The sequence below is a fragment of the Otolemur garnettii genome, unplaced genomic scaffold (assembly GCF_000181295.1).
Source record: "Otolemur garnettii isolate 467f Iridium unplaced genomic scaffold, OtoGar3 scaffold00090, whole genome shotgun sequence".
Classification (NCBI taxonomy): Eukaryota; Metazoa; Chordata; class Mammalia; order Primates; family Galagidae; genus Otolemur; species Otolemur garnettii.
This window is the reverse complement of record NW_003852485.1, coordinates 6,907,944-6,922,525: the sequence shown is the minus strand read 5'-3', so window position 1 is coordinate 6,922,525 and position 14,582 is coordinate 6,907,944. Positions and strand designations below refer to the sequence as shown.

Sequence of the window (14,582 nt, the reverse complement as noted above, 5' to 3'; positions counted from 1 at the left end):
ATGTATTAGTTTACATTCCCACCGAAGAACACAAACTTAACTACCTAACAGGAATATGAACTCTTATCATTTAAGCTATGCATTCAGAAATTTGAAAATAGTTTCATTGACCAGACCAAATAGATTATTATAATGGTGAGTCTTCATTCCACAATTGCCTAAAAATGAAATATTTACAACGTGGGTAATCCTGTGTTGTCATACTTATTGTAAGAAATGCAAGTAAAAATAAGTTAACACTCTTGTTTTGACCCCCACTGTCACGTGGGTTTTAGATTTTTTCTTTTTTAGTTCTTGATAAGTTGTTAAGCAACTCGTGTTTCCCTGAAGTCACAAACTTTGTACCTTATTTAGAAATAGGAAGTAGTTACTTTTACTTTGTGCTTTATATGTATATCCTTAATTTTTAAATACTGACAGTGTCACCATAATAATGATAAAAGTTCAAATGATGGAAAAGGTAACGCTGAGTGAAGAAAGGAGGGAGTATATTTCTTCCTTACCCCTGATGGTCTCCTGTGACTTACCTGGTGAATTGACAGGGAGAAACTGGGCACAAGAGTGTGGCCCTGCCCCCTCCCCCCTTCCTCACAGAGCCTGCTCTTTAAGAGAGGTGCTCTGGGCCACTGTAGTCCTGCTTGTGTGAGGAAGGAATGTGGGGATTTGCGTTGCTGGGGACAGGTGGGTAAGTCTTGTCTCAATCCAGGGATCAGCACCTCAAAGAAAGAACTTTTAACATTTAAGCCACAGTCTCAGATATCGCCCTTATGAGTGATAAGAGCGATGTTTCAGCCCATTCATGGTTATTGCTCCTATTTCTCAATCTCAGTTCAGAGATAGGGCAGGGGAGAGAGTGGTATTTATTTGGGCTCCTTGAAACGTATAACATAGTGAAAAAGAAGTTCCACTTTTAACCCAGCAGCTGTGACCACAGGCTGTCAATGCCTCTGGAAGTGGTCTGCGTATATGCAAACACATTCAGCAATATGCATGTCTGCCTCCCCTCGTTTTCCTTTATACGACGATGAACACTGTTCTCTGTTAGCTTTTTCTACTTGCTGTATCTCCACGGCCTCTTTGATAGTTGTTATCGGCTGCATACCATTTCATAATATGGATTTGTGTTAATTTTACAACCATAAAAATAGACATGCTATTTGAACTTCACACCCTAATCAGCTGTAACACTGCTGCTGGGGGACAGGATAGCAGTTCCTCTCTGTGCTTTCTGTCATGTCTCAGGGGTTAGTTACTGGCTTAGTAAGTTATATACAGGTGATAAGACTTGACTTGGTTCTTGGTCGTGGAAAGAACACTGGGAATTTACTACATCTTGTCTTGTTTTCTTCAGAAAACCTATTGCTGCCATTTATCCAGAAACTGTAAACTGAGTAATACATAAGATGCATCTAGTAATAATTTTTAGGAAGGAATTCCTTGATACTGACAGCTAAAAGTTATTCTGAGATGTTTATATAAATGCGTATATTTAAAAAATCAGATGTCTTAGTGAAATTATAATATCATGAGAGTTTACAGTGTTACTCTTTGCGTATTAGTTGCTGTGTACTAGTTTCCATTCCTCAAAAATGGATGCGTTTCACTTGCCTTTCCAGGATTTTTTTTCCTGGGTCATTAATCCCTGGGCAGATTTAGTTCTTGACAGATTTTCCGAAGGTGCTGGTGTTGATTATATTACTCAGACCTGACATACACGATATTTAGCCAGTAACTAACCCCCGATTTTTATGTTAGGAATTTCTGCATGGTAATTCAGTCTCTGTTATGGTAATTCATAGCATCTTAGTTTTCATTTTATGGTCCTTTCTAAATAATTCTACTTGGAGGCATTAAGAATATTCCATGAACAAAAATGTGTGGATGCTATTATTGGTATTGTTCTTCTGTTGGCTAACTAGGCTTTTGCTTATAAATACAAATAGTGAGACTGCGGGATTTTAGTGGGTGTGCCTGTGAGGCTTCAGCAGAAGAAACAGCAGTGGGAGTCACATAGGATAGGGGACACATGAAGAGAGATCCTGCCAGGAGCTGGCCTGTGTGTTTAGGGGGGCAGACTAGACAAGCCCGAGGCTCACAGGGCCGCCGTCTGTAAGGGTGCGACTGGAGCTGTTGTCCTCAGGTGGAGCTTTTCAACTGATTAAATCAGGCCCACCCAGGTTATCAAGGATAATTTCCCGTGCTTAAAGTCAATTATGGGCTTTAATCACATCTACTAAAATGCCTTCGCCGTGCCTAGCTCGGTGTTTGCGTGAGTAGCTGGACTGTTGACAGCTAAGCCCGACAGTGGACAGTGAAGGCCCGTGTTTCCGTGTTGCCCATGAGCGTGAGGCTTGGTCCCAGCAGCCATGCTGCCTGCCGGAGCTGCACTCGCCTGGTTTCATGCTTTGCTTTGGTCCCCCACCCCTCCCTCTGCAATCAAGTTAGCTCGTAGCTTACTGCTGTATCCAGAGCAGCTTCTACTCTGCTCGGGTGCCAAACATCTACTATCTCCTTCTTCCTTTGATTTTTACATAAAGCGTGTTTTCTCATCTGTTATTTGTCTTACCAGGACAGAATGTTCTTATTGTTTTCTTTATTAGCTAAAGTCAGCTTGGCACCCTTTCCAGCAGGAGCTTTAGTTCTCAAAGACAATAGTTACGAAATTGGATGCCGCTTTTGTGTCCCTTAGCTGTTGTCATTGTTCTTTGTCGCCTTAACTTGGGGAAATGCCATATTGGAGCTTTGACAGGACTACAACAGAATAATAAATCTAATTGCTTCTCTGTGTTTCCTGCTGCTTCCCCAGAATAGTTCTCTTCCAACTTCTGGAATATTCGCTTTCAAGACATTGCCTTTTCATGTTGGATGTCTGAAGTTATACAAAATCCCATTATCATTATCTGAAGAGCGACATGTATCTAATTTGATTCATTTCACATTAGGAAGTGTTAAAACGTTGTAAGGAAGTTGCTCCACTGAGCATGCATGTCCTTCACTGAGCTAGCCCAGTGTTTTGAATATTATTAATTTATAAAAGTCTTTGTTTCTCTAGAATTTTTTTCTAATTGCCTGTTGAACATGTTCATATCCTTATTCCTTTGTTCTATCTTCTTACATTCTGGTAAAAAGGAATGCCATATTTCAGCAGAACAGGATAGCTTTGAATTCCAAGAAGTTAGAAAAACTGTTAATGGGACTCACTATCTAAAAGGTGCATGATTTCTATGCACCTTTAGCTTGTTATCTATGATTAGTAGAAATGGGTTTTCTTTTCTTTCTTTTTTTTTTTTTTTGGTATTTTAATGTATGATACCACAGTCAGATGGAAATAATTTGTAAATGAAAATTAAAATCAGAGCATTCAGAGACTGCCAGTCAGTGGAAAACTTGACCAAGGAGCAAAGTGTGGTAGAGTCTGTTCTCTGCTATGGCAAGAATTATCAAATATGACCTAATTTTCAAAGAACCACAAATGAAAGTTAAATTCACTCAATCTTATCACAGTCCTCATCCTGATTATCTGTTTCTATGTAAAAAAATCACCCTGAATTTAGGGGCTTACGACAGCAACAGCTCTTTAATTCTCCTAGTTTCTGTGGGTTGGGGATTTGGGTAAACTGTGCCAAGTTGGTTTCTGGTCTCATGCACCTGCAGTCAGAGGGTCAGCCCTGCACTTTGTGGGAGCTACTGTGGTCTGCCGGAGGGCAGGGAGACCCTGGGGCAGTTGGGATGCTTGTGTGATGCCTGAAGAGTTCAACTGCAGGTATTACAGTAAGCAGGGTAGACGTCGCCTTATCTTTTTAGACCTTGCTTGGGAAGCCATGTTGCCTCACTTCTGCCTTATTTTTCTGTTGGTTGTAGCTAAGGCACAAAGCCACCTAGATTCAAGGAGAAGGCACTGGACTACATCTCTTGATAGTGGAGTGGCAAGATTTTTGAAGAACATGTGGGACAGTAGATATTGTTATGGGCATCTTTAGCCAAAAGAATCTGGCCTCTGTCTGCCCTGTGGCCATATCATGTTGCCCCCATGTGCAAAATACATGCTGGAGCTTCCGTGACTCTCCAGAAGTTTCATCCTGTTACGGCATCAAGCTTAGACTCAGATTCAAGGACCTCTGATCTGAGGTCTGGGTATAGATCACACTCCACAGGACCAGTGTCATGAGTGAGGCTCCTTGAGTTACCAATCGTAAGACCTGTGAACTTCAGAGACAGATACTTGCTGGACACCCACCCAAAACAGGAGGGCATGCATCTTACAGGCCTGCCCCAAAAGGGGGAACGTGACACATGTAGGTCCATGGCAGTTCCAGGATCCAGCCAGGTACATGTTGCCAGTTCTCTAATCAGGGCTCTGTCCTCTTCCACTGCTTTCTGTGGCTCCTGGTCCCACTCTCAGGCTCTCTGTCTGCCATTCTTCCTTTTTGGTAAGAGTGAGCCAGTGTTTGCAGCTGAATAGTCATCTCGGGCTGCTTCCTGCCCGCAAAAGTTTGGGAACCAAAGGGCGGTCTACTTTGTGTACTCTCTCGGTTTGTTTTAGTTTAACCTGGAAATATTTTGTGGTACAAATATCTAAAACTTTGTGGGTTTTCTGTGAATCTTTCTGGGTTCACTTCATTAGACAAGACCCGTGAGCCCAAGGTGCTTTGTCTACTAAGGGTTACCTGAGAGACAGAAGGGGCTTTGTTTAAGCTACCTGGGGGGGACTCCTGTGGGACAGACATGCCTGTGATTCCCCGCATCCCTGTTGTTTAACACAGAGGTTCTACAGGGCATGCTTGTAAGACCCTCAGATGTGTTAGGCATGCTTGAAAGGCACCTGCTTAGGTGTCCCTGAGGACTTAACAAAGGGTTGGGCAGTTTCACCCTGCATTTGATTTTTGCCCTGAAACCATTTCTTGTTTTGCGAACTGTTTGGTTAGAGAGCTTGGGCCTGAAAAATGGTTTTATATTGAACAGCTTGTCCTTTAGCTCATCTCTCTGTGCTCACGTTTTATCCCCGGCGGTGAGCAGAAGCCAGGTGTCACTTTAAGTGTTACGCCTGGAAATCCCTTCAGCGCTATCACTGAGCTCATTAGGTACATTTCTGCTTCCCACTTTACCGTAGATGTCAGTGTTGCCAAATTCTGTCACTGCGTAACAGAGTCCTCCGTTTCTCTTGCTTCCTGGAATACATTCCTCGCTTTCCTTGAGGCCCTCACTGACAACCTTCTTAAAACAACAATAGTCATTTCATCACCTTGTGCAATTTTCATGTGTTAGGAATTCGGAAACAGCTTGTCCCAACTCGGGGTCTCTGGTACTTGCTGCCAGCCTCTGTGGAAGCCAGTCTGCCTGCCCTGGGCTTCTGCAGGTGTTGCTGCTTTAAGTCACCACGTTTCGGGGTGTTTAGTTGAGTATCGATGCTGATGGCAATGATTGAGGACTGATATCTTTCTGGCCTTTTGTCACCCCCCCAACTGCACTGCTTTCAGAAATGCAGACATCCAGATTATTCTCCCTTCCCCCACACCCACCTGCAAGCTTTCCCTGTTTTCATGTTGTCTGAATTCTAAACCCTCCGACTGGTTTTACAACAGAAGGTGTCAACTCACGGGCCAGATTTGTAAAATTTGTCCCACAGGCATGTTACTTTTTTAGGCTGTGCAGAAGAATTTTTAAAAACTTGACATCCTCTTTATGGTTCTGCTGTGTCTACAAGACAGCGTTATGGCCACAGAGAAGCGCTCTGAATTACTGTATTAGGAAGTCATTACATCTTGAAGGGAGAGAGAGTGGCTGGTGGCCTGGTGGGAAGACATCATTTTGTATGGTATGAGTGAGGCTGGGATGGGAGGGAAGAGCAGCAATCAGACCATCTCTAGGAAAATGTTGACAGGGAAAAGGAAGAGTGATGGAGTGATTCTCAAGGGAGAAGTAAAATCGATCCCTCCCCACCTTTTTGGTGGACGATGTACAGGAGACACCTGAACATATTCTTTGCCTAGGCCTGAGTATCTTGAAGGACTGAGTCAGTGAATAGCCCCAGGGGGAGCACGGCAGGAAGCCCTGGGCTGGGAAAGGAGAAGGAATCCATTTTCCTTGCATAGGAAAGGGAAAGAGACCAGGAATCTTGGGAGTGTGAAGTTGATGAGGATGAGAGGGGCTGTGGGTGTCAGTTGCATGGACTTGTTGCTCTGAGGGCAGCAGATGAAGTGATTATAAGTGGCTGGGGCTGGGTGAGATTAGGGCACTGCTGTGAGCAGCAGCAGAGGCTCGGGACAGACAGCTGTGGGCCTGGTTCTAGCGTGGCACCTCCCAGCGGTAGGAGCTTGGGCCAGTCGTTGGTCTTACTTTCCCCACATAAAACTGAAAAACAGGGCAATAAAATGAATCTCCACTCCAGGTCTACTGTGAAGATGGAATGAGTTAATGAAGTGCCTGGAGCAGAGGACCTAACATTAGGCAAGTTCCAGCTGGGGGAAGAGGAGGCTGAGAAGGACTGCAGGTGCGGTGCAGCCTGGCGCCTCTGCAGCCAGACTGGGAAGAGTCTGTGTATTTCTAATGAGCTCCCAGACAGTGCTGTTGCTGCTAGTCTGTGACTACACTTGGAGTGGCAGGTTGTGGCAGCACCAGTGCCCCAGCTGGGAGTGGCCAGAGGCCACCTATAATGGCCTCAGGCGGCATGGCTATGCAGCTTGGGGTCTTGTTGCCAGCTGCCCAGCTTTGCAGAGTGGATGTGGACTGGTTAGGAGGACACATCTGGCTATCCACGGGACAAGCTTTGCACATAGCGGCATGGAGAGTGTCAGCTGTGGGTGCCAGGCCTGGTGTGATGGGGAGGGAGTCTCCTGCCCTCCCATGAGCAAGGCCAGGCAGTGAGTGTAGGACAGAGGTGCTGAGAGAGGTGCAGTCAGAGGGGGGCTGTGTGAGAGCGTCAGCTGTGGAGGCAGTAGATTATTTACTGCTAAAACCTTGCTGAGTCTAATTCTGTTAATTTTTGATATTTAGATGGCTTTTTGTTTGTTTGGCGATGCCTCAAATAAGTTACAAACAGCAATTAGTTAGAAATAAGTTTTATACTTCTTGTCAGTAGAATGCCTGATCACAGAAATGTTACTGTGTGTGGCTTTCTGTTGTATGCAGTGCGTCCTCCACAGGCAGACATGAGGTCAGGGGGCTCCCTGGGTCGCGTGGGTGTCGGCTGTTCTCCAGAGAGGCTGAGTGCAGAGCTCCCAAGGAGGGGCAGAAGCATTCTGAGGGGATGGCAAAATCCCACGTCCAGGGAGAAGGTGATGTGGGCAGAGGAAGAAGAAAGCAGGTGATTATTTTGGCTGGTGGGCATGCCAGATGGAGACAGATTCTGTCAAACTTTGGCCAGCATTTCTTTGGGTCACATTTCTCTTCTGTCTCTTGAGACACACGCTGTATTTCTGACATATTTAGTGCCCTATTACAGGAAGTTCAGCCTTTGGCTGTCTGATACTCACCTTCATGTCCTTTGTCCTGGTTCTCGTGTCAGAGACCAGGGAGATGTACAGAGGTGGTGACACCGAGTGTCTGTATATGGCTCTTGTTTAGAGGGAGCCACTAGAGCCATTAGTCAGGCTCCTCCAGTGACTGTCCCCATGTCCGTCCATCTCTCCTCTCTGGCTGCTGTGTCCAGGCCCTGCCTCTGCCGCCAGATCTGGCCAGTAAGCCACACTTCTCCTCTGTCTACCTGGCTGAGCCTTTCTTCTTTCCTTGTGGGAATCAGAGCTCAGCTTCATTTCTTTAATGGATTTTCATGACGAGGCCATTCAGAGAAAGGGAAGAAAAAATTACTTTCTTTTTCAGGTGTGGTGTAAATGCAATTACATTACATTTTATTCCCAGTCTTGGGATTAAATGTCACTGCATGCAAGGCTTTTTCTGACCTCACTATAACCAGCTATGACCTGAGGAATTTGGGGGATTGAGAATTTCTCTAGATGTTACTTAAACTGAGCCCATTTCTCCGCGAAGCAATGGATGTTACTTTTGTAATCCCCCTGACAGATAAAGTAGAGAAGAAATTCATTCTGTCACAGCTCGATTTTACTAAGTGAATGAATCATTTAACAGAACAGAGCAATGTAACAGTTAATACAGTCGGAAATCCAAGGGTAAATACTCTTTATTTCTGTCATTGTAGGCGGTGGGGGATGATAGAAGCTTCTGCAGGCTATTTTTTTTTTTTTTTGAAGTTTTTACTTGGCTTGTTTCTTTAGTTCCTCAGTTGAAAAGATCATTTGCTAAATTATGTGAAACTTAGTTGGCTCTAAAAGGTAAAGGTTGTTTCTCATCATCCCTACAAAATCCCTGCAAGGATATAATTTTTTAAAATTGATTTCTGGTCTCTTCGATAGAAGTCAGTGTCACATAATTATACCATGAAACTTGGGTTACAAATTTATTCCTAGAAGTAAGCTGAGGGGGCATTCTCCAAGACAAACTTGTATTCTCATTCTCTGTGACTATTGTACGAATATTTTTCCCCACGTAGATGTTTTGAGTGTTCTTTGTGTTAATTTGGTCAACGCGTATACTTATCTAACCAATATTATTGCTTTAAGGCCCATCACACCATTTCTTTCAAGGTCTGGGGCTATAATCCTAAGCATTTTGTTTTATTTTTCTCTCTTCCAGCAAATAAAACTAGGAAGGAGACAGGTTCTAAAATAAAATTTAAAAAATGGCCATTTTATTGTTTGTAGTTGGATCCTGCTTGTGAAACTGAAACTTGACATCTTGTAAACATAGAGCCAGAGGGGGAAAGGGGCATAAACTAAGTTTAGGGTGTGAAGCCGGATTCTCTCTGAAAAGAGATGTCCTTAGTGTAATCTCTTGGGTGGGCACTTGAACAATGCTAATTCATCAGCTATTTTTGGTTTCTACAGTTTTATAAAGTAGAGTTCCTTTCTATGTAGTCATTAAGATATGTCCTTTTATGTTGCTACCACCATAATTAACGTTGCTAGGAAAATAATTAATTTTATTGTGTATGTCAACAGAAAATTTTCTCTCTCCTTAGCCCTTTCTGTGTAGCTTTAAAATGAGCAATCTGTTCTGAAAATCCTGAAGTGCATTTCAGCATTTTTTTCCTGTAGTACTTAGGCAGCATCTATAAGCACCATTAAAATCACAATCATTCCAATAGGGTTTTACAACAACTCAGAATGCAAGCAGGAAAAATATCTTATGCCAAACACAGAGGGTTTTTACTAAGTATTTCAAAGATGAATTGGTTAAAAAATATTTTTTGGAGTGGGAGTGGCTTTTTTTAAAAAAAAATTGAACACAACTATTTGCAATTCTGAATAATAATTTTATACTTCGTTTTAAACTTTCTGTGTTAGTGTTCAGATCTAGGCCAAGTGATCAGGAAGACTTTTATAGGTTCCACACAGTAGTGCCCTCCAATCAAATCTCTCCCCTGGCAAGCATGATCTGACGTGTCTAAATACCTAAGTTTAAGTTCTGCGGTGTTTCCCTGGGGTTTAATGATGCTCCTATGATATAACTAAATAGCGTCTATTATAGAAGATAGTCTGTCTTTACATCATTGTCTTTCAGAGTGTTCACAGGACATTTTTAGACTACTTTCTGACAGTTATGGAGACAGGCATTGGAAGGGGAGTCTGAAGGCTTTGCTCTTTGCCTTGACTTTGCTCTCACAGCTGTGTGATGGATCATGGGTCACTTTCTGGGCCTTCATCTCCTCATCTGTAAAATGAAGGGGTTGGACTTGATTGTCTGGAAGCTCCCTTTCCACTCAGTTTCTCTGAGTCACTGGACCCCTGGCTGCAATGTTCTCATCATGTTCATCCACCGCAGTGCTTTGTTTAATTGCATCTCAGTACATTTTTTTTTTTTTTAAGGCAAATTATTTTGGTCAGAGGCTCATTCTCAGTCTCCCTGTCCTTTTAAAATTTTGCTTTTCTAACCACAAAGACATTTGGAAAGTATGCTCTACGGACTACATCTCTACCCTAGCTCAAAACAATTCAAAATAATTGAGGAAGACTGATTACAATCTAAACACTCTAATGGCTGCTGATGATCAAGCGTGTTCCTAGCAATCTCACACGTCTCATAAATGCTACACAGTGTGTAAAGAATAGTCTGATTTTATTTTGATTAAGTAGGTTGAGCAGAATCTTGGGAAAACAAGCATGATGTCAGGTTCTGAAAAGGAGCAAGGAGGCATCAGAGGACATTTGCTTTGTCGACTGGGGTTTTAGATCACTGGTACCCCTAATCTGGTGGGCTTCACTGGGCTCCCCGCCTTGGCTCAGTCAGCACGCACCTGCTCAGACCATCTGAGGCCTGCCCCAGGGTCTTTTACGTAAGGGAAGGTCTTAACTGAAGTCAGAGTGAAGAATAGGCTTGATCCTTGATGGTGTGTGTGTGGTGCTTTTCCAAAACATTTTGTTCTGCATATATACATTTCAAGAACACAGTACTTTTAGACAGAGAGTGAGTGTGAGAGTCGGGGGGCTGTGTAGTCTTTAGGGGTGTTAACCCCTTATTATCCCTGGATTCAGAGCCACCCAGATTCCTTTTAGGGTAGTGTGTATGCTGTGTACCCCGAGTAGCAGCACCAGTGAAACTGTTCACATCCCATGAGGGAAGAATCACTTGGGCTTGTTTTGATTCAGGTAAGAAGAGTTCCTGGGTCAAGCGGTCACCTTCATAAAACTGAAGACGGTGACTGGGAGTGGAGTGACGATGAGATGGACGAAAAAAGTGAAGAAGGGAAAGCTGCTTTTTCGCAAGAAAAGGTAAATGACATTTCCAATCATTAGCTCATCGGTGTAAATTCTACTTTTGTGAGCTTTGCGTGTGTGTATACTAACGGATTGATTCATAATTGTTCCACAGTCACGAAGAGTAAAAGAAGAAAATCCAGAGGTGAGTTGTGCTTACTTATTATTTGCCACTTTATTCCCTTCTCTGGGTATTAGAGTCTGATCTATCTGGGGGAGACACTTCCGAATCTCGTGGGGTAGAAAAGAAAAAAGGAATGGTGCATAAACTCTCTAGTTCTCGGCTCGGAGTTACTTTTGGCTGCATAAACTGGGGCACATCCCTTTACCTTCTGAGCTTCAGGTTCCTCCTCTGTCTGATGGGGGATGGTCACAGTACTTACAAAGTTGCCGTGAGGATTGATTACATCATGTGCATGAAACAGCCCTTAGCACAGAGTAGGTAATTAATCTTAACTCTCAGTACTCCTGTCATTTAGAAAACACAGCCTGCATACAGGCAGAATTTCCATTGGGTTTTTAGTCTCTAATAAAGCAGATATTAAAATGGTAAGAAACTCTAAGGTGGTCCTGATGGTCTTGGGTTTTAAATTTTCTTTTTGCAGTTTTTGGCCAGGGCTGGGTTTGAACCCTCCACCTCCAGTATATGGGCCAGCGCCCTACTCCTTGGAGCCACAGGTGCCGCCCAAAATTGTAACTCAGTAGACCAGGAGCACTCTTCTGATAGCTTTCCTTCGAGAACTGGCCATTTTTTGATTAAGAGATCATTTTTGATTTACTTCCTCCATCTGGTTAATTATCCTAATGCCTAATGATGACTGCAGTTCACAAGACTCGCTAATTCTCCTAGAGGAAATTTGAGCATATTTGAAATAGCCCCAAATATTTTCCAGACCTAGTAATTAATATGTACCTTGATAAATTCTCATTAAGAAAACAGAAAACTTTGGGTTACGAATGCTACCATCCCAACTTTTTTTAATTAGCAGCCATTTCCTTTTGATTTAATGGAGTGAATCTTACCATTCTGTGGTAAGTGGCAGTAGCCAGCGGGGCCTCGTGAGAAGGGTGGCAGAGCTGAGCCTCCCTTTCTCTGGCTCTTTCCTGCCTCCAGCTCTCTTCATCTCTCGTGCTGCATGGCTAGGCCTCCCAGGGATTTTTCAGTCTGCTTGCCTCCAACGTGGCTCTCCTTCAGAGTCTGCTTTCTCCTGTGTTTATCATATGAATTAATCTCTCCATTTCATGCATAAAACATGAGCTTTGATCAAGGACGTCATTCCCCTGTGTTAGAAGCAATGTGATGAGCTCCACAGAGGGATGTGTTTGGGCCACACAGATGTCATGCTGGGCTGTTAGGATTTGGGCCGCACAGATGTCATGCTGGGCTGTTAGCATTTGGGCCACACAGATGTCATGCTGGGCTGTTAGGATGATCTTAACCAGCTTTCATGAACTCTGCTCTCTCCTTGCCCACTTTCCCGTTTTATCTAGGGCACAGAGTCCAGATTGTTCCTCTGTTTCTAACAGCTATGCCTAACTAACAATGTTAGTTCTGCTTAGAGATAGAACAAAATGACATGGTTCAAATAGCACCATCAACACATAATCCCTTGTTACTGGTTCATTCCAAGGCATTGTCTTTGGGTGGTGTTCATGGGATCCTGCCTTGCTGGTGCAGACAGCTGGCTGTGGGTCTTCTCTCGTGAGGATTTGTTAAGAGACTGTCTTACTATGGGCTTGTTGAAATTGCTCTGATAACTGATTTGTTATTTGGCAATAGTCTTTTCTTCCTAGACAGGAAAGGGAATCGTGTATAGCATGCTGTGAATTGATCCTCAAGACTGACTTTCTCGAGTGGGATTTGAAAGTCGTAAGCACTTCATAGCAATTAGACCTATTGGATTTTCCAGTGGCTTGTGTCTGTTTCCATATTGTTTTATAATTAAGGAAGCAAATAAATAGGCATCTTATTTCTGTGAGAAGATACATGTTTGCAAGAAAACATTCCACCAAATTTTGGAGGGAACCAGCCCCCCTGCCATTGTCAGCTTCTCAGGACAGTTTTTGACACCCTGTTCTTCTGACAGCATTGATGTTCGGGTGTCCTGAGCTGGGTTAAGAGATGCTACCATGGTGGTTCTTTGAGCTTTAATTAAAGCGCCCCTCTGATTTGTCAGCTACCCCAAACTGCTTTCTGTGAGCCAAGTATTATGTATTATAAAGGAAATAAAAAAGTGTCAAATATTCAACAAATATACATTATGTGCCTACTGTGTACACAGCTGTAGCATGTTTTGGAGATAGTGAGAAAAAGCAAAAAGTCCAGGCCTTGTGGAGCTTGCATTTTAATAGGAGTATATAAACAATATATAATGGCCTTAATAAGTAAATAAATCATGTGATGTTAACAATGGAATGGTAGGAGAAATAGGAAAAAAAGTAGAATGGGGTAGGGGTGCAGGGAATGTGATGGGGGGGGTTTAATTTTAGAATAAAGACTTGAAAACACATAGGAGAATTAAATAGAATAAAAACCAAAAGATGATTTTTATCCTGCTTCCCCTCCAACCCGAACCGAGATTGTCAGTTGGCAGTGTTTTCTTCCAAACCTCTTTCTGTTTGTCTCCATATAAATACTATGTGTACATAAAGAAATCTAGTATATCATTGAAAAAACATGAATGGAATTATGATAGCTATAAATATTTTTGCAACTTGCCTTCTAGTTTTGAAAATCTTTCCACATTAGATATTGTAGATCTACCTCTTTATTTTTAACTACTGTAGAGTGTTGCATTGGGTGGATGGAAATGGTCTATTTAACCATTTCCTTCTTGTTGAGCATTTAGGTTGCTGTTACAAACATCATGCCATTAACTTTTTTTGGAGGGGACATAGTCCAGTAAAGTATAGACACTTAGAGTTGTGATTGCTTTGTTGAAGCATCTGTGCTTTTGAAGTTTCGTACTTGCTATCAGTAACTATACTGATTTATACGGACTCCGACAGTGCACCATATACTTTCAAACATCTTTGAGAGTGAAAATGTTTATCCATGCCAAACGATACATCTAAATGCCAGAGTATTTACATTTTAATAAACTTCTCAATAATGCTTGTCATTCACATTGCATTAAATTTGAAAATGCCAGAGTATTTACATTTTAATAAACTTCTCAATAATGCTTGTCATTCAAAGTATCTTATACTTTTTGAGTATAAGCCACTAGCAGACTGGGATAATATTTTACTCATGTTTTGTGTTCCCTTCTCATTCAATGGGTACTTTATACATGTTTGTTGGCCACGTGGATACTTCTGCACTGAAATGCAAACATCAAGCAAGTGTGTGAATGGGCGTATAGTATCTACGGAAGCGCACAAGTTGGGTTAAGGATCAGAAGACCTTATATTTATAATTGAAGTGAAGTTCAGAAAAAGTAGCCTTAGTACTACCATGTTTAGACACCAAGGTGTTGCACCAAATGGAGGGGTATTTCCGGAATCATTAATTTGTGGGGGCTTTCTGGCCTCTTAGGAAATTATGAAGTAAAATGCTCAAGTATTACAGTATTAATTGGGGAAGACTGAGAAGACCAGAGTGGGATGTTTGTCAGAGGGACATTGGGAAGATGTGCTTTATCTTGGACCATATTTGGAGATCCTCTTAAGTTCGAGAGAATTGCCAGTATAAAATTGTGAGGTTTCAGAGTTACGCCACTTAATGTTGAGGTTCACAGCCAGCTTGAGATTCACAGCCATCAACATTGAAAAATTGATGTTTCTAACCTGATATTTTAGAAATAGCCTTGC

At 42.5% G+C, this 14,582-nt stretch overlaps 1 protein-coding gene across 1 annotated transcript in view; it reads left to right on the top strand.

Moving 5' to 3' along the window:
• Positions 1-10,665: 10,665 nt before the first annotated feature.
• LOC100947055 (STE20/SPS1-related proline-alanine-rich protein kinase) overlaps positions 10,666-14,582 on the top strand; it is a 114,387-nt gene continuing 110,470 nt past the window's right edge. Inside the window, exons 1-2 of the mRNA XM_023516358.1 lie at positions 10,666-10,784; positions 10,885-10,914. Of these exons, the coding sequence (XP_023372126.1) occupies positions 10,737-10,784; positions 10,885-10,914 (78 nt within the window). The 5' untranslated portion in view covers positions 10,666-10,736. The remainder of the gene's footprint in view (positions 10,785-10,884; positions 10,915-14,582) is intronic.